The sequence below is a fragment of the Cibotium barometz genome, chromosome 1 (genome assembly GCF_041138505.1).
Source record: "Cibotium barometz isolate CiBa-2024 chromosome 1, ASM4113850v1, whole genome shotgun sequence".
In the NCBI taxonomy this organism is placed as follows: Eukaryota; Viridiplantae; Streptophyta; class Polypodiopsida; order Cyatheales; family Cibotiaceae; genus Cibotium; species Cibotium barometz.
In genome coordinates, this window is record NC_141046.1 from 77,886,229 (window position 1) to 77,909,909 (window position 23,681).

Consider the following 23,681-nt stretch of genomic DNA (forward strand, 5'->3'; position numbering starts at 1 on the left):
AAAGAGAGGGAGAGAGAGGATTTTTAGAGATGAGAGAGAGGGAGAGGGAGAGGGGGAAGAATGTGGAAGAGAGAGAGGGAGAGACAGAGATGGAAGAATGTGGAAGAGACAGGGAGAGAGAGAGATGATGAAGAGAGCAAGAGAGATGAAGAAGAGAGAGGAGATGAGGAAGAGAGAGAGAGAGAGAGAGAGAGAGAGAGAGAGAGAGAGAGAGAGAAGAAGAAGAAGAGAGAGAGAGAGGAAGAAGAAGAAGAAGAAGAAGAAGAAGCTCTTTTAACGTCATAGGAACAATCCCAAGAGACCAAATATGATCTATCTGACGAGAGTGAGATTCGAACACAAGACGTGTTGAATAACAACTCCATGAGCTAACCAATCTACCACACATGGGTGAGAGAGAGAGAGAGAGAGAGAGAGAGAGAGAGAGAGAGAGAGAGAGAGAGAGAGAGAGAGAGAGAGAGGAGCCTAGAGAGAGATTGATAGTACCTAGAGAGAGATAGAGAGACACAAAGATAAAGAGGGAGAGAGTTTTAGAATCCACTTCACTTTTGGAAAACACTCATCAGGAATTTCTCACCACAAAAAATACACATTCCTTTGGTTGGGACAACATAGGAGGCATAATAGAAAAAGGACTCCTTGAGTAGCAAGCAAACATGCTTTCTCCCATGCCTACACCAACTTCCTAATACCAACAAGGAAACTTTAAAATTTATTAGAGGGTTGCCACTCTAGACAATTGAAGTATGTATATGCAGTGAAGATGAAAAACAAGAGTAGCGACAAAACCAACTTACAATGAGTCCATCTCAACCAAAAATACACCAAATGCTAGGGATAACTAAAAGAACAATGTGTCCACATCAAAAAGCAATCCCAAACATCTCTTGCTTATAGTTTAATGCTAATCTTACCTTGTCTATCCTCAAGAGAGTGTTTTGAAGTAGAGAAAGAGAAAACATCTCTCTCGTATATCAAAGGAATACATGAGAAAAGGGATGTTAGTAAGTTAGAGGTGTTAAGGAGCATGATAGGTCTTGTAGAGCTTAAAGCAATGTGATATAAAACTTAGAGGGGCGTTGTAAAGAATATGGTGTTATAGAGCTTGGAGATATATTGTGGGTTCTAAGGGGTTCCACAAAGCTCCAAGGTGTGTTGTGAATCTTATAGGGGTGCTATAGAGCTCAAAGTTATATTGCATGAGCTTAAAGGTGTGCTAAAAATTTGAGATTAAGGGGTATTGAATAACTAAGTTCATTGAGGGATTTTCTAGAGTTTAGAGGTGGGTTGATGTGTGCTGCATAGCTGAGAGGTGGGATCATGCATGCTACAAAGTGGTTTGATGTGTGCCACACAACTCAGAGATGGGTTGATGTGTGCCACACAGCCAAGAGGTGGTTTGATGTGTGATTTAGAGCTTAGGGGGTGGTGTAGAGATTAGAGGTGTGGTGAGGGGGTTGGGGAGTGCTATAGTGTTCAAAGATCATTCTCTAAGGAGTGATCAACGGTGGGAGTACGAGTGTTGTTGTAGAGCTCAAATTTGGGCTACAAGGTGCTACAAAAATCAAAGGAGTGTTGTGGAGGTGGATACATGAGAAGGGGAAAAGGTTGAGATAATGGAAGGAGATGAGAGGGAAAGAATGGATAGCTTAGGACTAAGTTTGGGGGGCTAGAGGAGCTAGAGGGAGGGAAATTGAGATAATTTATGCCAAAAGGGATAGTAATATGTTTCAAATATAGCTCCTACATTATAAGGATATTATTTAGAAATGAGAGCTCAGATATAAATATCTTTGATCACACTTCTTGAGGGGACAAAGAGCCCACCATTTTTTTCCACATGGCATTCCCCGCCATTACTTCCCTTACTCATCCTTTTTTGAACCAAGTTCACTCCCCATATGGTGGAGAATCAATTAGCATTGGAGAATCTCTTTGATGTAGAAGCATCAAAGAAATTTATTATTAGGATAAAGAACTTGTGTGATCATAAGATGGCGGTGATTAAGATCAATATGATAGCCCAAGATCTTGCATAAGCATGTAGGTGCATAAGGGTCCTACCTTGTGTAACATGTGTGAGAAGATGAGGCCAGAGCTCAAGAAAAACTCAACTAAAAGCCTTCACACAATTTCAATCTCATTGTATAAGAAAATTTAAAAGCATATACTAGTTTAAAGCTCACCTATACACTATTTTAAAAGCTTATACACAATTTAAAGCTCACCATATAATCAAATACAACTATTACATTAACACAAATAGCAAGACCTTAAAAAAACTTAGCAAGAAGATATGTATAATAATTTCAAGCTATTGATGCAAACTAAAATTACAACTGATGCACTCCTATGCACATGAGCTTAGATGGTGATTTAGAATGGCACTAAGATGGAGCATTATATACACTATGAAAGAGGGCAAGTAGTGAAGGTAGTTCTCAAAATTGATAATTTGAATATAAATGAACCTACCAAACCTATGTGTGTGTGTGTCTGTGTGTGTGTATATGTGTGTGTGTGTGTGTGTGTGTGTGTGTGTATACACACACACACATTATATAGTTCTCAAAATTGATACTTTGAACATATATATAAACCTACCAATCATGTGTATATATATAGTATATACAGTTCTCAAAATTAATAATTTGAATATATATGAACCTAACAAACCTGTGTATATATAGTACTTAGGGGTGGTTGATCGGATTATCTATGCCTGAAAGATCCCTGCCCCCTCCGTGCAACGAACTCTGGGGGTGCTAGCAGCGAAAGTAGCACTTCTTGCACAGGACAGAACCTCTCACTCAAGGCCTCAACCACCACGGATATCTAGACAAGAGACTAATCCCTCGGTTCTTCCAAAACCGAACCTGAAAAAACTTCCCTCCCCCCAGCAGACATAGGCGATTTCTCTAGGATATTTTTATTCTAATGTAGTTAAGAGCCTTAACTAACCAAACTGATCCGACCGAACCCGTAACTCACATGGTCAAATCAAGGAAAAGACTTGCATTTGGATCATAGAGTCCAATGCTTTTTTCCTCATCAAGAGGCACAGCTGTTGATTCTTTTCCATAGAACAAGGGTTGTTCGAGATTTACTTCAACTATCGTAACTTAACAGAATTGAGTCTCATTTTAGGGATTCATCAGTCCAGCCTAGCCAACCGCCCAACCACTATAGTGATAGGATCCATTTAGGAATTTGGTTATGTTTTGCCCCGGGTACCAGGGAAAAAGTTCCCAGGCCCCCTAGCCGGCGCTTCAAGCAAAGTTCAAGATAGTCACACCACTTACACACCCAATATGAAATTGCCTTTTTTCACAGATTCAGCTATCTTTAAAACAATCTTTTAATGAAACCATAGTATCACTGATCATAATCCTCCAAAATATCTAGCTTGAATTCTAATTTCCAATCATTCCTTCAATCGGTGTACCTATGGCATCATTGGCAACCAGAACGCTCAGCACCTGTTCACTCAGGGGCCTTTTCAATAGTTCCTAGCTCATAGTACCCAGCAATATAATCACATAAGAAAATCCAGATGAACTCTCCGTTGAAGATCAGCAAGATCAACCAACAGATCCATATAAAAGAGCCATGGACTCATCCGTTGAGGACCAGCAAGGACAATCAACCAGATCCATGCGTGAGTTCAGAAAACAACTCTAACACCTTGTTCCATTTTTCTTCCTTGACGCACGTGTGGGTATCTTCGGCAACCCAGAGCCCGAGCACCGTATGGTCAGCACCCTCTAGGCTCCTTCGTCGCAGGTCACGTAGCGCTTTACTCATAGGCCGCTTCTTTGGTCCCTCATCCACCGTACCGGAAGCTCACCATTTAAATTGAACCGAGGCCGGTCAAGACCTCGACTGACCTTATTACGCGAGACGTCCTCTGTTGACTCTCCGTCAGCTGTTGCAACTTTATCACTTAGGTCTCCACATGACCTCATTCACAAGATGGTCAAAATGCTTCCCCAACATTCTTGACATAAAACAGTCATTTAAAAACAGGTCATAAATACAGTTTCTAACGAACTCTCATCTTTCCACATTGTTCCACATCATTTCTCGTTATTCCACAATCTTCTAAATCAATTCACTTTGCTTATTCCACATCCAGTCATATCTATTCCCATCATCCTTCATCCATTCTCATCCAATCATATCATATTATATCTTAACACATCTATCCACATAATATCACATTCATCCACATCACATCTCATCACATCCAATTACATCTATTCAGATCCTCATCACATCACGTCACATCCATCCTCATCACATCTCATCCATTCACATCTACCCATATCCACATCACATCACATCACATCTCATCCATTCACATTTACCCCGATCCACATCACATCACATCATATTGATTCACATCACATCTCATCCATTCACATCTACCTAGATCCACATCACATCACATCTCATCCATTCACACCTATCCATATCCACATCACATCCATTCACATCACATCTCATCCATTCACATCTACCCCGATCCACATCACATCACATCATATCCATATCACATCACATCTCATCCATTCACATCTACCTAGATCCACATCACATCACATCACATCTATCCATTCACATTACATCACATCCATTCAGATATCATCATATCACATTCACATTCACATCCATTCACATCTCATCACATCCATATCACATTCACATCCATTCACATCTCATCACATCCATTCACATCATATCACATTCACATCTCATCGCATCACATCCATTCACATCTCATCACACCCATTCACATCTCATCACACCCATTCACATCCATCACACCATTCACATCCGTCATACCCATTCACATCCATCACACCCATTCACATTCATTACATCCACATCATCCATCACATTCATTGCATCCACATCACATCACATACATTCCATCCACATCTATCCTTATCACATCACATTCATTCCATCCATATCACATTACATTCATTCCATCCACATTACATCACGTCCACATCTATCCACATCACATCTCATTCATTCCATCCACATTACATCATGTCCACATCTATCCACATCACATCTCATTCATTCCATCCACATTACATCACGTCCACATCTATCCACATCACACCTCATTCATTCCATCCACGTTACATCACATCCACATCTATCCATATCTCATCACATCAATTCATATCTCATCACATCACATCCACATCTATCCATATCTCATCACATCCATTCACATCTCATCACATTCATCCACATCAATCCATTCATTCACATTCACATCTATCCACATCCATCCATTCATTCACATGCACATCTATCCACATCCATCCATCCATTCACATGCACATCTATCCACATCCATCCATTCATTCACATGCACATCTATCACTTCACATCTCATTATCATCCATTTACATCACATCACAGCCATTATCATCCATTTGCATCACATCACACCCATTCACATATCATCACATCTCATCAAATCCACATCCACATCCATTTACATCACATCACATCTCATCACATCCACTCATATCTTATCACATCACATTCACATCTTATCACATCACATTTATATCTTATCACATTTATATCTTATCACATCACGTTTACATCTTATCACATCACATTTACATCTCCTCTTATCACATTCACATCTCATCTAATCACATCGCATCCATTTACATCCCGTCACATTCATTTACATTCATTTGGCTCTACATCACATCTTATCACATCCACTTTTACTTTGAATTAAGAGAGTATCATTGAGAAGCATCCTTTTTCAAAGGATTTAGCCATAAAGATGGCTATTCTTTTAGAAAGAGAGATTTACTTAAAGAAAGCATTACAAATAAGCATAAAGATTAACTTTCTCTTAATTAAGCATTAAGACTTTAAGGGAAAGCTTGATTTGAATTAAAACAATTATTTAGAAAGCTTCTCAAGCTTGAGAGGAATTGAGAAGAAGAAAGTCATTGAGATAAATTAGAAAAAACCATAAAATTTGATTTTACCTCCAAGCTTGGCTTGATTCTCTATTAGTGTAGCAGTGAAGCCCTCGATCAATCAATTGGTCCACCAAGAGGAGAAGAGAAACTCCAAGAGTTGTTGTAGAGAGAGAGAGAGAGAGCTCCCAAGAGAGAGAAAAATTTAAGGGATAATAGAAAATATGATTATTTTAATATATAATACTAGCATGGTATAGCTCCAATATTTTTTTACAAAAGACTAAGGGTCTATTTATAGGTGAGGGAGGCCACTAACCAAGTCCAACTGGGTTCTAGAATTTCCCAGGTTTAGTTTGACTCAATTTGGACAAGATTTGGACCAGTTTGGCTCCCTTTTTGATTTGGTTTGATCTAGGAGAGAGGAGAGATAAAAATATCACAATTTTTTTGAATTAAAAACCCTTCCACACATGTGAAATAGGTGCCTACCTCAAGAGTCCCCCTCTCCTTACCAATGTGTCAAAAATGCATTATTATTCCAAAATATCTTGTTTTTTTTAAGTAATATCTCATAATTTTTAACTAATAAACCTTGTACTCAGTCAACTCTTCATCTTATGTGAGCATTTGCTCATTTTTTGGTATTTTCTTTTATTCTTTGGATTTATCTCATCCCAACACTTGGATTAATCGAATTGGCCCATTGGAACCTTAATTGGACCATAATCCAAAAATTTCTGAAAATGTAGGCATTTTCAATTAATTCCTAATGCACATTGGAAAGTTCATTTTGAACTTCTATTTTAGGGGAATCCATTTTAGACACTAGGAGGATTTTTATATCCAAAGATATCTAAATTTTGGATTATCTCTCTCTAGATATTTTCTCTCTCTAGACCAAAACAGGGTAAAACAAGATCTTTCTCCTATTTCAGAGAGGGGAATAATTTCAAGAACACAAGGGGAGGTTCTTACACCTATACACCTCAAAAGATGGAGGGAGGAATCTTACAATGCCACCCTACATTGAATTTGAATATATCCAACCAACCACATCACCCTACTTAGTCTAGGGAAATAAATGTAAGACCTATAATCCTTGGCACAACTTATAGACCCCTCCACTAAGCATATGTTTGGGCTCCACAACTCGAAGGACTAGAAAATCTTCCTCTAATCTTGGTGCCATCTGATATGGGTATATCATTGTGCACCCATATGTAGCCTACTTAGCATGATGTCAAGTCTACCTAAGCTCTCCCTTAACCATCTAGCCACATGTGGCCTCACCAAAAATGTCAAAATTGGTGTCCACATCAAGCTTTGCCAAAGAGTTCATGATGACCCATCAAATTATCCTCATAATTTGGGGCCTTGAAAATGTAAATCTATCTAGTACCATTCATGATGAGGGTGGTGGAAATTGATTTCTAAAACCCCCGAGAGCATTCATGACACATCAGCTCCTCCTCATAATTTTGGGGTCTTTACAAATGTAGCCTTCTAACTAGTATCCACATAGTAAATCATGATGAGGGTGGTGGGACATTGATATCCATAACCTCCCCTCCCCCCTCATATGTGAACTAACTCTTTTGTCCATAATGTCGAGTCCACTCATAGGTGAACTACCTCTTTTTTGTCTACAATGCTAAGTTGGTGAAGATGTTTCTCTAAAAGACATCTCCCAATAGCATTGGTGAAGATGTCAACTTAGTTATCCATTATCAAATAGTAGACCGTCTTGACCTCTCCACCATTTTTGATGATCTTGCAAACAAAATGATATTGAATTTAAATGTGCTTTAATTGAACATGGAACATCTGGTTCTTTCCAATTGCAAAATATAACTTTTCTTGCTATATTGTAGCTAGGTTGGTTGCTCCTAAACTATGCCCAGGTTCCCTAAGATCCTCCTTACTTGCCAGGATACTTCACTCGAAACTAAGCATACTTCTTTTTCTAATCTGGCTCTATAAAAGAAAGAGGATATTTTTTGTTGACGAGCTGGCAATGTAGAGGAGACGCGAGGGATATTAGCAAGCACTTTGGCCGAGGTCCGAGCCGTAGCAACAGAAGATGCCAATGACATACTTGAACGAGGACAAAATGGGGCCGATGATATTGGGTATGAGTATTAGAGCACGGATGATGGTTGTGGCTCGGGATCTAATCAACGTGACAATCTGGCAAGGTCCATGTATCGTGAGTACCTTCGACGACATGTTGATCTTGAATACATTGCAGACGAGGAGGAACTTGGTTGATGTGGGTTGGAGACCAGGAAGAACTTGAGATTACATGCATGTGTGGTGTTGACTTTCCATTGCATCAGTAAATTTTTAGTGTTAATGCAGGTGCTATTGATATGGTGGATATCTATTCTCTAATATGGTGGATATTTCTTCTGTGATATACATGGTTTCAAAGCAATGATGATTGTGTCTTTTATATTTCTTGGAATAGAAATGTATTTTTGTCTTCATGTATTGATACTAACTACTTCTTGCATTTAGGAAGGGGGGAGATGGTGCAATTATCCACACTCATCGTCTCCCCCTTTCTCAAAGAGGGCTTCGGTGTAGCCACACTTGTTTTGTGGTGGTGAAGGGGTTCGACTCCCCCGTCCTCTCTGCAAAAGAATACATTTGTTTTTTTTTCTTTTTGCAGGAGTGGTAGCATGTTGTGAGTCACTAGAATTCTGTACGTTGCTAAGCAGCACTTTGAATTGCAGTCCACATTCAGAAGCTCTGTGAAGAAGGTACACCTTTCAAAACATGGCATGTTGAAAAGTTTGCGGTCTATGAAATGGTATATGTGATTTGTTTGATTGAAGAAAGCTGTTTGATTGATGAGCTTTTGTGTTTGTTTTTGGGCGAAAAACGTTGGGTGAAACGTCCAATGTTTGGGTATGATATCTTTGCGGGCGAGCGGCGTTTGTGAAATGGACCCTGGGGATATCCGCGGATGCAGCCAAAAAGTGTGCGCCCGCCTTGCTTGACGCGCTAGTGTGTCCGCGGGACGCTTGTGAAACCCGCCTAATTAATGCTCAAGATAAACACTGTATGCATTTCAATAATAAAATGGAGGCGTGAAACCCTAAGCAGTGGCGGCAGGAACGCCGGGCCTTAACAGAGAATGCCGGGGCCGGGACCCCATCTCATGTACACGCTAGGGGTGGGAGTTGGGCTGAAGAGGCTCTCGGAGGGCAGGTTCACCCCTCATCATTGCCTCTTCTATTCTCTCAACGCATTTGTTGGGCCGGACCTTGGCTCTTTCTCTGAGTGGCTCGCCTCCTCCCTCGCCACGGGAGAAGCCGCTGGCTCCTACGCCATGTCTCTCCTGCACCACCCCTTCTTCTACCCCTTGCTTCTGGGTCTCCCCCTCTCACTCGCTTACAGCTGGATCTCAAGAATGCTCCTCCTCAAAGGCATCCTCACCACCATCGCAGGAGTAAGCTCATGCCTGATGGCTTCTTATTGGCAAGTTATTATTAACATTACTCAGTGACTTATTAGTCATGCAGCCATGCTCCCCTTTTGTAGAATACTACCTCCACATGATGATGCAGAATCATGCCAATTTTGCCTATCAGCTTGGAAAGCATTCATGACCCATCAGCCTTCCTTTGCATTCCCCTGTTTGGCTGCTGCGTGTTGTTTAAAGGGCTTAACATTAATCACTGCATCGGTGTGTAAAGGGCTTCACATTAACCACTACTTCTTTCACTCATGCAGATGTGGATTTTTCTATGTAAAGACAAGTCTACTTCACGTTCGAAATTTATGATGTGGAGAATCTTGTCTGTTTTTTTTTTTTTTTGGGCAAGAGAAGAGGGTCCTAAATCTTAGATGCCACTAGGGTAGATTGGAAATGCTTGTTAACCATGCTCATAGATTCTGGAGGATATGCATGTTGCTTTTGCTTCCCTACTACCTTGATTGCCTTGCCAACACTGTAAACCAAAGTCGGATTTCAAGAATGATGTTGCTTTGTGCCATTTTGCAGGTGCCTCTTACCGCAATTCAATGCTTTTATCTGCTTCTGGCAGGTTCTTTGTCTCATTTTTTCTTGGATCATTTATTCGAGGTGTGCGTTAATCCTATCTAAGTTATTTTCTTTTCGCCTTCCCTCCCTTTTCTAATTCGAAAAATTTGCTTTTTTTTTTTGGGGGTATTATCTATGTTGACTACTTAGAAATTATTGCTATGGCTTCAAAGTGCTGCAGGAAAATGGCCACACAAGAATGCTGACATGGATTCTCAGCACAGGATCTTGGGAGGGTGAGCCAGCAACCGTCTTCTCCATCGTAGTGGTTGGAATTTTGAGTGTCATATTGCTAGGTGGCTACATCTACATAAACAGGCAAGAAGAAGATAGGGATCAGTGGTTGTGTGTGCATTTTATCCATTATCTTCATTCTCTTTAATTTTTTTGAAGACAAAGTAAGGAGGTTTACAGATAGCTCCCCCACTTGAAAGTGGGAGATCATGGCTGCCCGTTGTACATGGACAGGGATCTCCTACATCCAAGCCCCCGCTGTCGTGATTGGCGGGGGACGATGTGTGAAAGCCCCAAGACTGGCTGGCTACACATATTTCTTGATGGGGATTTGGATGGGCGATGGCCATGGCTATAGGATCCATGGGCGTCATACCCTGAAGTGTAAGAGGAAAGGTTCTTTTCTTTCTGCCAGTCATCAGACCTAAAGAGAGAAATCTTAAATATTGTACTGAAAGATGGGAGTCCATTATCTGGATTTCTGTGACAGGAGCAAACACCCAAGTACTACTACAAGCAAGAGAGCAAGGCATAGCCTGGTTTTAGTGGGAGCCATTGCAGCTTTATATTGCTTATGGTGTGCAAGTCAACTTTACTGGAGGCAGCCTTCGGTACCGGCTGTGGGCGAGGAAGCAGACCTCGGTGTGCTTATCTTTTTAGCGGTCTTCTTTTTCCTCCCGCATACCTTGTGTGTAATGTGTATGCATTCTTCTGACATTGTGAGCGAGTATGGGCGTTTGCCCCTTGTACGTGAGGACATAGAGCTTCATCATTAGATCTTCTTTCCATATGTGCCCTTCTCGTTTGTGTTCCCATCTTCCATGAAGGTGGCTATGCCTGCCTTTTCCAAAATGGTTGGATTCTGCCCATTCTGTTGTAAAGACTCACGTATTTCCCAAGAACATTGTCCACATGAAAGGTCTAGAGGTTCCCTCTTAGTAAAACTTGGGAGGATGAGCCAGCAACCGTCTTCTCCAGTAAAATAGAAAATTGTGTAACAAAGGTTGTATAAGATCAACTAGTAGCGACCCATTGCAAACACAAGTGAAGTGGTCAACTCTTGACCAAGAATGGATCATTTTGAGTCAAAACATTGTTTTAGAGCCTTGTAAGGAACCTGGTGGGTTTCAAAGTAATGTTGATGTCTAGTCTCCACACAATTAACATATTTACAAAAATAGAAAGACATGAATGTCCATTGAAGTAGCCTTTGGAACGTAATGATCATATTTTAAGGTAAAGAGTAAGCAAAATAAAAAAGTTGCGAGGCAAGGGTTATTCCCTTTTTGGTTTCAAAAGTACTATTGACATTGTCTAGTGTGCTTTGTTACTCCAAACCATGCTTATTGGCACCATGTGGGCTTGGAAGGCCAAGTATAAGTTAGATGTCACATTGGATAAGTACAAGGCAAAGGCTTGTGGTGAAGGGTTTAATGCAGGTCAAAGGGTTTGACTTTTAGGAGATATTCACCACTATTCATATAGTACTAGCCTTCGTTGCTCATGGTTAGTGATCGGTACTGCAAGTGGATTTGAAGTTAGCATTTTTGAATGACTATCTCAAGAAGAAGGTTTATGTGACAACCACTTGGGTTCGAGATTCTTGATTCAAAGAGCAAAGTGTGCAGACTTTGAAAGGCATTGCATGGGCTCATACATGCCCCTCTAGCAATATGTCAATAGATAGATGCTTTCTTTGGAGTTTAACAAATGCAAAAAAAACATATATTCTTTGAGTAGGGCAGGTACATAATCATTGTCTTATATGTAGACAACCTCATTATGACTTTGAGCAGGGTAGGTACATGATCATTGTCGTATATGTGGATGACCATCATTATGATGGGGAACCATGAAGAGAAGATCCAACAAACATAGGAAATGTTGGAGTTTAGAGTTTAAAATGACAAGCCTTGGGCTTATGCGTTTTTGTTTGGGGATTGAGGTCTCTGGTAAGAGTCGAATCGAATCGTCATTTCGATGTGATGCTATCTATGGACGATGCTTCTTCACTTGTGGATATGAAGGACAACATAAAGTTGGTGGGAAGTTTGTATCTTTTTGTTCAGAAGTAAATAGTTGGTTGGTGAGAAGATCTCGCACGTGCTAGCAAGTCTTGCACAAATTGTAGACTCAACACAAGATCGTTATGATGCACATCCATCAAAACTGTTAAACTCATATGATGCACAAGATCGTTATGATGCACATCCATCAAAACTATTAAACTCATATGACCAAATCTTATGTACCATAGTCAATCGATAAAGAAGTTAGCTAATGCATTGAAGGCAAGCTCGTAGAGCTTGTGGTATTAAGCTTCTATTTAAACCACATGGTGGCCATTCATGGCCACCATTTATAAGGGATTTCTCTTCGTATCTAGAACAAAGAGAACACCTAACATTTGTTTAAGAATCTCTTTTTCGTTTGATCTTACAGTATGTGTTGCACTCCATTCCTCCTTTTTAACTGCTCGATTAGTAAACATGGTTTTGCTTGCCTAACCTATCGCTTTGTCATGTTACTTGCAAAGAAAAAAAAACAGATAACTTATGTAAGACGATGTTGGAACATATAAAGTAACCTTACGATGCACTTAATGCCAACAAATAGGAAAAATCTACGAACTCTATGTACATAGTCGCTTAAGATAGTAATTGAGACCGGTGCATTTTTAAGTTTGATTGGTCTAGTGTGAAAACTAGTCATTTGTATATAAGTCATTTTTGATAATAAGTGATACATAATCATTTCCCTGTAATAATTCTCTTATGAGAGCGTCTTCTTCTCTCTTCTTGCTTGCTTGCATACTATTCGATTCTTATATGCATGATGAATATATTTGTTTGAATAGGTGTGATTATAGGTTTTCCTTTTCCAGTAGCTTCTTCTTTTTTCACCTTTTGTGAGGGAGAACCATTGCAAAGGACCATCTCTCTCCATCCAGGTATTCAAAGCTGTCCCTTCATCCCTCAGGCAAGGAGCATTTTGGTGTGACAACGGTGTGAGGATGCGACGAACGAGAGCTAGTGCACCCACAATGGGAAGTTGCATTTGTTGTGGCTCAAAGGTAAGATCCAACAACACATGTTTCGACAAGGCTAAGGTAAGATCTTGACTTGAACATATTTGGCGTCAATGCCGAGGACTAGTCTAGGGTTGAGTTTCGTTTATCCCGTCCGTTCCAAGCTATTAGGATTACCCAATATTTTTCGGTATTCCGGTGTTGATTGGGAGGTCACACTTTGAAAAACATAAGGTTTTGGAGCCATCGGATGTGTTTGTTTGTGTGTTTGATTTTGATTTTAAGTTTATTTTGCATTAGGGCATTCCATTGGTAGGAGAACAAGTGCCTAGTTCTTTAAGTGATTTGCATGAAATTGGAGTCTAAGAGGCTTAGATTTCATTGCTTTGGTCCAAGGATTAGCTTATCAATTGTGATTAAGAGTGGAATCCATTCTAAAAACATGAGCATTGAGCTCCATTAGGTTAAATTAGAGTGGGATTGTTAATATTTGTTCATTAATTTCATAAATTTACATAATTTGTTCATGCATTATTAGAATTGGTAGATTAAAATTATGTTAAACCATTAAAAAATAATTAAAAGATATTGAATTAGTTGCATCATAATTAAAAGATATTGAATTAGTTGCATCATAATCATTAACTAGGATTAGGACCATTAGTCATATCTTATCAAGTCAAAAAATCACAAAAAATATCAAAAACTAAAAACTAGGCCAAACCAGTTCTCAGATAAGGGACGTGAGTCCATATGGAGTCCCATGTAGAAAGACGTGAGTTTAGATACGTAAACCTGGACACAGGAGCCATGAGTCTAGACATGTGAGGCATGAGTTTAGACACATGAACTTGACATAAGCCTATAGACGCGAGTTTAGAGATAGGTATATCTAATATAATGATACACTTATCCATGTTTTTGAAAGATTTTCTTGTCATACAACTATACCAACTACAAATTCTAAGAAAAATTCATGTCGTTTGTCATTATTAGGGAATTGAGTTGTTTGCAGACGCTTTCTTTGGCTTATTAGGGACGCCTGAGAAGCCATTGTGTCATGCTAACTTATTGGTATCGTGAGCGAGTTCACCAATAAAAATACTAATGTGGTAAGTGTTAGACATATACGTAGCAGAGCCATGCGAGTGACTATATATTATTGCGGGTGATGTTTATTCGTGTTGATACTATGCTAGTATATTTTGGTGTATTGTGTTTGTATCTTATCACGTGACATGATTCAATTGTTGTTATGGATTTAGGTGATACGTGCGAGGATATCGATTGAGGTGTTGCACGTGTCAGGTTATCGATTGAGGTGTCGCACGGATTATGAGTAGTGCGAGGATCAGCGATTAAGGTGTCGTATTGTATAAGAATCACTTGACATGATTTGATTGTTATGGATTTAGGTGATACGTGCGAGGATACCGATTGAGGTGTCGTATGTGTGCAAGGTTACCGACTGAGGTCACACAGGCTATGAGTGGTGTGAGAATCATTGATTGAGGTGTTACATTGTATAAAGATCATCAATTGAGATGTATGGATTTTGTTAGTGCAAGTATTTTTCACACATGAACATTATTATTTTTGGTTAGCCTTGAGTTAAATGATTGTACATATTATTTATTTGTACTTATACGCGACCGACGTTTGTATTTTATTAGTGCATGTGATAGTGGATTTTTAGTTTTATACACTTTGTGTTTGAACAAGCTCTTAATGATTGTTATTTTTATTAAAGTAGAAAAGCAAGCCCAATTTTGTACAAATCATCTATTATTAGCTTTAGGGCTAGTTTTTGAAATACAACATTAAAATATTCATATTGTGAAGAGAGCTACATGCATGAGGGGGAAGATTTGATCCATATTGGTATTGATAGTGATGTTTATTTTTATTTTTCGTGTAATTTATTTATGTTATGATTCACATTCAAATTTATTCCAAGTGTATGGTATTTTTTTTAATTTGTGCTAGCAAGGATTAATTATTGTGCTAGTGATTATAAAATTCTTGACAGTGATATCAAAGCTTTGGTAGATATTATTTAAGGGCTTTATCAAATTTTTTAAAAAAAAGAGTGATATCAAAGCTTTGGTAGATATTATTTAAGGGCTTTATCAAATTTTTTTTAAAAAAGAGCAGTTTTCACCGTAGGAAGGAAAAGCCAACATCTAGTACGAGCACTAATTGTAAGTGAAGTACAAGTCTTAGAAGGACTCTTGGGCAAAGCCAAAGGAGTGAAGAACGATTGGACAAAGCTTAAGCCAATTAATCATACCATCTTGTCCTTCACTAATTCTAAGTGAAGGACTCTTGAGCAAAGCAAAAGGAGTGAAGAAAATTTGGACAAAGCTTAAGCCAATTAATCACGCTACCTTGAATAAAAAACCACGATTTTTCTTTTTCTAAAACCACTGCCATGGCTAAGACTACTTTTACCTCTACTCAATTGAGCTTATGGAAATTAGACTCCATAGATGTGATTAGCGGCTATTTCCAAACCACCAACGCATGAAATATTTGCTCTACTTCATCTCCATCATCGAATCCATGGCGGCGATGTTATATAAGCTTTTTTAAGCTTAGCTATAAAAGTTTTTAAACTTTATAAAGCCAAAACCATAAAGGCTTTAAAAGCCTTAGCTTATAAGTCTTATTTCAAAGGCTTTAAAGGTGGTTCCAAAGAGGCTAGAAAATCAAGGATTTTAAGGCTTGATTTAAAAAATTGGACCTGTAGAAATTATCTAGCAAATGCCTTAAAAATGGGGTGCTGTAAATTTACGGAATGGGTTTAAAAAAAATTAAGCCCTGGGCGGTTTTTTAATAAAAGGGATTGTCAAGCCAGGCGCCGGGAAATTATTTTGGCAATTCATCTTCTACGACCTTGAGTCCCAACTCTTGATATTGCCCGACGGACTTCAACTCTCGGGAAATCAATCAATACGAGCTTCACGAATTCAATAAAACAACTCGTCTTTCTACAAATTTCTTCGGGAAGCGATCAGTATTATTATTAACTTTTGAGCAATTTCATTATGTCTTTGCATTTAAAATTTATACTTTTTACTTATCTACATTTCTTTCTTCGCCATGAATTCTTTACCTCCAACTGTGTAAGAACAATTACCAGCCCCTCATGCTTAGATTATTAATGAAGAAAAGGTTAAGAGAAGAAGTTAACCGTAGAGGAAGAGAAGGAGAAGAGCCTGAATCTAAGGATGAGATCAAAGCAACCCTTAAAGCCCAGGAGACTAGAAAGGAGAAGAAAATTAGTCACAAAGCCTTTTTATTTCAAAATTATTATGGCAAAAAGGATGCTAAGGTGTTACTCTCATGGTCAAGTCGGCTTGATGATAACTTTTCAGGAAAGAAATTCTTAGAAAGGGATGAAATCAAGTGCGCTGCCAACCATCTAGTTAATAGTGTTGCGTTGTGGTAGAATGCTACTAAGATAGGATGTCGCAAACCCTGTACTTGGAAAGAGTTCCAAAAGACAATAAAGAAATCCACCGCAGCATAAAGCTAGAAGTTGACATCAAAGGGATACCATTCGATAGCTAGAGACAACTAGAGAAGGAGATTGTGTACAAATGTATATAAATATGTTTTGGCAAATCCTTCTTCAGCTTAAAGCCATAGAGAAAGTGCATGAGAAATATCAAAAAAGGAAATTCATAGCTAGATTGCGATCTCATATTAGAGCCGAAGTAAATGTGTTTCATCCTCATTCTTTGAGATCCTACTATTTCTCGAGCCCTTAATTCTGAAAGGAGGAATAGTGTATTAAAGGAAGCTAGGACTATCCGAGATCCTCGATCCTCTAAATTTCAAAAGTATGTTCTTACTTCTAAATCTTTTGACAAGTTTCAAGGTTTGAAACATACTTTCAAACGGTTCAACAATAAGAAGAGCATTTAATCGTATGATGAATCATATCTTTCTAAAATATTCTTAAATATCAAAGCTTTGTGGTAGTGTTCGTTGAAGATATTCTTGTGTTTAGTGATGGTATTACCGAACATAAAAATCATCTAGAGATAGTATTTAATATTTTGAAGAAAAATGAACTTTTTCTCAACCCCTCAAAAGTTCCTTCTTACAGACAGAGATTGAATACTTAGGCCACATAGTTCTTGTTGCAAAGGGTATTCAAGTGGATCCTAAGAAGATTGAGACCATAATAACTTGGTCTAGACGTAAAGACATTCACGAGCGTCGATGTTTGTTGGTTTATGCAATTAATGTAGAAGGTTTGTGAAAAATTTTACATATCTTGCTCATCATTTAACTTTTGTCCTTAAGAAAGAGAAAAAGTATGAATGGATGTGGAAATAAGAAAATTCTTTTAATGCTTTGAAAGACGCACTCACTACTAATGCACCAGTATTACAACTTTCAGATTTTGCTAGACCTTTCTTTGTGGTTGTTATTGATGCTAGTGATTCTGGCATAGGAGTTGTTTGAATGGAAGATGTAGTTTATGAGAGGAGAAACCTTTGACCTCCTGAGACCAAGTATAGCACATATGATAAATAATTAACTCTTGTGGTATAGGCATTAAAAATTTAGAAAAATTATATAATGGGTTTCAAATTTATCATTAAGACTAATTAGCAAAGTATCTCAACCTCTCATATATGATTGGCACATTAAATGGGCTGCTTTTATTCAAAGTTTTTTTCCTACTATTCTCTACCATCCTAGCAAAGAGAATATGGTCGTTGTTGAACTTAGTTGTAGGCCTAGTATTTAGAACATTACCGCAATGAACAACTCATTTTTTTGACTCTATGAGAGACTCTTATGACCAAGACCTAGACCTAGACTTTGTAGACACTTGGGCCAAAATGAGAGATAGTATTTGGACTCCACACTCAAAAAATTCTTATCATGATGGAGAGATTATGCATAACATGACCTTTTAGATAATATATCATGGAAGAGTTACACCAACCCCCTTATGCTAGACATAGAGGAGTATCCTCTTCTCTACAAACTATAGTCTAAGTTTTTTATTGGCCAATGATGAAAAGAGATGTAGCTAGATTTGTCTCTAAGTGTATTGTTTGTTGTCAGAAATTAAAATGCCAATACCCATTCTTAATGAACCATGGGAGCGAATTTCTATGGATTTCGTGATACACATATATTTTTAAGAACCATGGGAGCGAATTTCTATGGATTTCGTGATTAAGACATTCACTGCTAATTAAGATACACATATATTTTTAAAGAACATATTTGTCCATTATGGTTTGCCAAGGGTTATTATTTCAGACAGATATTCTAAATTTTCTAGTGATTTATGGGCAACCATGTTTGATAACAAATTTAGATTTCTCTACTGCTTCTCACCCCCAATCTAATGGCCGGACCGAAGTGGCCACTAGCACAATCATAGATCTTCTTAGAGCTTATGTTTTATCATAGTCTAGGAAATGGGATAAATATTTACATTTTGAGCAAGAGGGATATTAGCAGACACCCTCTATGGCTAATTGGGGACGCTTTGAAAAGCCACTATGTCATGCTTATTGGTATCATGAGTGATTTCACCAATAAAAATACTAATATGTTAAGTGTTATTGACATATGTATAGTGGGGCCATGCTAGTAACTATGTATTGCAGGTAATATTTTTTCATGTTTATAATATGCTAGTATATTTTGGTGTATTGTGTTTGTACCTAATCCTTTATAATATGATACCATTTAAAGTATCACTTAACGACTCATTTTATGCTGCTAAACGTCTCATTTTATGATTTACATTAAATTTATTGGGATTCTATGGTATTTGTTTGATTTATGCTAGTAAGGATTAATTATTCTCCTTGTGTTTGTAAGATTCTTGACATGAGTACACTTATTACTTAATAATTACACACCAACCCTATTAGAGGATGAGTTTCTAGATTTTCATGCCCCAGGTAAGGCTCATTTCATACAAGGGAAGTATGTGAGCGGTGCTCAATGCAAAAAGGCGTGAGTCTATAGACACGAGTCTAGAGACGTGATGTTGCATACATGAGCCTGGAGACGTGAGCGTAAAGACGTGAACTTGGTGGATACGTGATCCCAAACATGTGAGCTTGCATACGTGAGCCTACAAAAATGAGTCTAGAGACATACACCTAGATATACGAGAACCTAGAGACGTGAACTTAGACACATGAGTTTAGTAGCAACAAAAAGAAAACATTAAAAAAAGCTTGTGTGAAACCATTTTTAGACTTGCACTAGAAATTAGGGACCTTTGATGCGAATCCGATCTAGACTACTTGTTGGAAACAAAAATACAACTAGTTGAAGTGCATCAAACCACACTCCCTTAAATCCACCATGCCTTGGATCCTAGCAAGAGTGCTCACCTATTAAGAAGGCTAGACTCCTTTCAAATCCACCCCCAAACGAGGAACTCCTATTAGAAAGACTAGACTCCTTCGGATCCACCTCCAACAAAGGCTCGACTCCTTTGGATCCGCCTCCACGAGGAACTTTAGGAAGAAATGAGCCAATGATGAAACACATACGTGAGTGGAGGAACAAGGAGACACCTAGAAATAGGAGCTGCCCATCACGAGCCTCGGAGCTCTAGATTCTTAAATTTTATGAAGGAGGCATTCAACTGCTCTAAGTTTTGGCATACCTCTAGTGAATGAGCAAGAGTAGGACTAGGAACCTCAAGGTTTACTCCCGTAGGAGGCAATTAAACCATGTAAGATGCCACAAATTTTCAAACATTTGGTGTCAATCCTCAACTGGTTTTATCCCAAGCCAATCACACGACTAGCAAAACATTCCAACAACCGCAGTTATGGCCATGAGATGTGTCTCTTTTATTGTACCACCAGTTTTGAATGTTCTACAATTCACACAATGGCAAGTGCACACATCGCAAGTAGGCATAGGAGCTCATATTATAGAAGCGTATTTACCATGGAAACAAGTTCTAAGGTCTTTTCCATTCGTACGACGAACAAGAAACATAGGGAGGGGTACTAAAGAGCTAGGGTCCTAGAAAACTTGGTTCTGTGGTGAAGAAGCTTCTCTAATAAGCTCTATAAGAAACTAAGACTCGTGTTTGCAGTGTGTGTGTGTTTGCTACCTATTGGGTGTTTTAAGAAACACCTATCCCTAAGGGTAGAGCAAAAGATACATGTCCTGATTACTATCTCGATTGCTATAGATGTGGTTGTTGAGCTACATGCTGGCCATGATCAGCCTAGGATCACTCAATGGTTGTGGTTGGGTTTCCTTGGTACCAACAATTATGGTTCCCATGGCACTAGCAAATGAGCACAAAATTGTTGCTATCTAGGCCGACACTCCATACTAGTATTATTATTATGCACTAAACCATATCTCTTTGTGGAAATAGTAGGTGTGAGTGTCCTGCTTTAGTTGTTGGTGGTTGGGGTTGAGGTTACCCCCTTGGGGTTAGCCCTACCACCCCCACTACTGGCCTAAACAATTGAGCAAGTTTTCAGTGAACTCATCCATTCTCATGTCCTTGACTAGGACTCTAGCTAGAGTCCTTGACTAGGACTCTAGCTAGAGTTCTTGACTAGGACTCTAGCTAGAGATTGTTGGGCACCCTTAGCTATGGAGGCTTTGGATGATGCATCTCTTATTTGTTAGTTCTGGTGGATGACTTCTACATCCTTGTCTTGAAAATTCTCTATTGGGTCTATCGCCTTGTGGGTGGAAAAACTCATCAAAGATGTAGTGTCTAGACCAATATGGAGTGGCTAGACCTATAAAGATGGTCGTGAAGCCTTTTACTCTTGAGAACGATCAATGAGTAGTAAATCATCCAGCCTCTTGATGAATGCTCCATCTCATGTGGAGATACTTGGTTCTCACAATTGGTTCTCGCAATGTAATCCTACATTATTTCGTCCTCCTCTTGCTTGAGGTTATAGATATGTGAATTGGGGAAGCTATTTAACTCCACTAGTAGGTGCGAATCCCACAAAGAAAGTGTGTCTCGAGACCTCATGGAGCTAGCCTTATCAAGTAGGTTTAGATACCTAAACCACTAGCATGCTTTCCCTCTATGCAACATTCGAATGAAAAAATCTTGGTGGGATCATCAATATTTCCCATGGCTGCGTAAATTTGATTAAACTTCTCTAGTTACTGAATGGGATCTCCAGTTCCATCAAATTTGGCATCATCATTTTGGCTTGGTTTTGCCCAACTATAAGCCTTTAGGTGTGTTATATTTGTCGCAACCCTTCTTCCCATTTCAAATGCCAACTTAAGCATGTCTTCTCGTAAGAGAGTGGTTTCACAAAACCCTCTATTTTAGGGTTTGTATATTTTGTCCCATGGGGTGGACTGTGTGTTTCTAATGAAACTTATCCTAAACATGGGGCCGACTTTGAGGTTGCAAGCTTGCTGCAGTGGTGGTTGAGGATACGTTATGTTATAAATGTCTCCTTGTGGATCCCTTTGGTTTAAGGTAGTCCCGAACATTCACAATACCCATCCTTTTGTTCCCTATTCCTCATCCAAACAGAGAAGAACTAGAAAACTTGTTTTTGTGGTGAAGAAGCTTCTCTAATAAGCTCGATAAGAAGCTGAGACTCGTGTTTGCAGTGTGTGTGTTTGCTACCTATTGGGTGTTTTACGAAACACCTATCCCTAAGGGTAGACCAAAAGATACATGTCCTGATTACCATCTCGATTTCTATAGCTGTGGTTGTTGAGCTACATGCTGGCCATGATCAATGGTTGTGGTTGGGTTTCCTTGGTACCAACAATTATGCTTCCCATGGAACTAGCAATGAGCACAAAATTTTTGCTATCGAGGCCGACACTCCATACTAGTATTATTATTATGCACTAAACCATATCTCTTTGTGGAAATAATAGGTGTGAGTGTCTCGCTTTAGTTGTTGGTAGTTGGGGTTGAGGTTACCCCCTTGGGGTTAGCCCTACCACCACCACTACTGGCCTAAACAGTTGAGCAAGTTTTCAGCTAACTCATCCATTCTCATGTCCTCGACTAGGACTCTAGCTAGAGATTGTTGGGCACCATTAGCTATGGAGGCTTTGGATGATGCATCTCTTATTTGTTAGTTCTGGTGGATGATTTCTACATCCTTGTCTTGAAAATTCTCTATTGGGTCTATTGCCTTGTGGGTGGAAAAACTCATCGAAGATGTAGTGTCTAGACAAATATGCAGTGGCTAGACCTATAGAGATTGTCCTAAGCCTATTACTCTTGAGAACGATCAATGAGTTCTCCCTCCTCTTGCTTGAGGTTATAGATTTGTGCAATGGGGGATCTATTTAACTCCACTAGTAGGAGAGAATCCCACAATGAAACTGTGTCTCAAGACCTCATGGAGCTAGCCTTATCAAGTAGGTTTAGAGACCTAAACCACTAGCATGCTTTGCCTCTATGCAACATTCAAATGAAAAAATCTTGGTGGGATCATCAATATTTCCCATGGCTACGTAAATTTGATTAAACTTCTCTAGTTACTGAATGGGATCTACAGTTCCATCAAATTTGGCATCATCATTTTGGCTTGGTTTTGCCCTACCATAAGCCTCTAGGTGTGTTATATTTGTGGCAACCCTCTTCCCATTTCAAATGCCAACTTAAGCATGTCTTCTACGTGGTAGGAAAACGTAAGAGAGTGGTTTCACAAAACCCTCAATTTTAGGGTTTGTAATTTGTTCCATGGGGTGGATTGTGTGTTTCCAATGGAACTTATCCTCAACATGGAGCCGACTTTGAGGTTGCAAGCTTACTGCAGTGGTGGTTGAAGATATGTTATGTTATAAATGTCTCCTTGTGGATCCCTTTGGTTTAAGGTAGTCCTGAACATTCGCTCATTACCCGTCCTTGTGTTCCCTATTCCTCATCCAAATAGAGAAGAACTAGAAAACTTGGTTTTTTGGTGAAGAAGCTTCTCTAATAAGCTCTATAAGAAGCTGAGTGTCATGTTTGCAGTGTGTGTGTTTGCTACCTATTGGGTGTTTTAAGAAACACCTATCCCTAAGGGTAGAGCAAAAGATACATGTCCTGATTACCATCTCGATTGCTATAGCTGTGGTTGTTGAGCTACATGCTGGCCATGATCAGCCTAGGTTAACTCAATGGTTGTGGTTGAGTTTCCTTTTGGTACCAACAATTATGGTTCCCATGGCACTAGAAATGAGGACAAAATTGTTGCTATCTAGGCCAACACTCCATACTAGTATTATTATTATGCACTAAACCATATCTCTTTGTGGAAATAGTAGGTGTGAGTGTCCTGCTTTAGTTGTTGGTGGTTGGGGTTGAGGTTACCCCTTTGGGGTTAGCCCTACCACCAACACTACTGGCCTAAACAGTTGAGCAAGTTTTCAGCTAACTCATCCATTCTCATGT

General features: G+C 39.0%; 1 protein-coding gene across 11 annotated transcripts; it reads left to right on the forward strand.

The window, feature by feature from the left end:
* The first annotated feature begins 9,035 nt into the window (after positions 1-9,035).
* LOC147642452 (uncharacterized) lies at positions 9,036-14,948 on the forward strand. Of its 11 annotated transcripts, XM_086806658.1 has the most exons (6): positions 9,040-9,423; positions 9,979-10,059; positions 10,199-10,279; positions 13,202-13,324; positions 14,276-14,391; positions 14,545-14,948. In XM_086806658.1, exons 1-5 carry the CDS (start codon positions 9,109-9,111, stop codon positions 14,360-14,362), a joined length of 687 nt encoding a protein of 228 aa, XP_086662784.1. In that variant the 5' UTR covers positions 9,040-9,108; the 3' UTR covers positions 14,363-14,391; positions 14,545-14,948. The 11 variants fall into 11 exon arrangements, 9 of the variants coding, with proteins under 9 accessions (XP_086662776.1, XP_086662784.1, XP_086662843.1 ...); XM_086806650.1 differs by lacking the exons at positions 13,202-13,324; positions 14,276-14,391; positions 14,545-14,948 and adding an exon at positions 10,742-12,534 and having other exon boundaries at positions 9,036-9,423; positions 10,199-10,335; XR_015267147.1 differs by lacking the exons at positions 13,202-13,324; positions 14,276-14,391; positions 14,545-14,948 and adding an exon at positions 10,742-10,879 and having other exon boundaries at positions 10,191-10,279.
* The last annotated feature ends 8,733 nt before the right edge of the window (positions 14,949-23,681 follow it).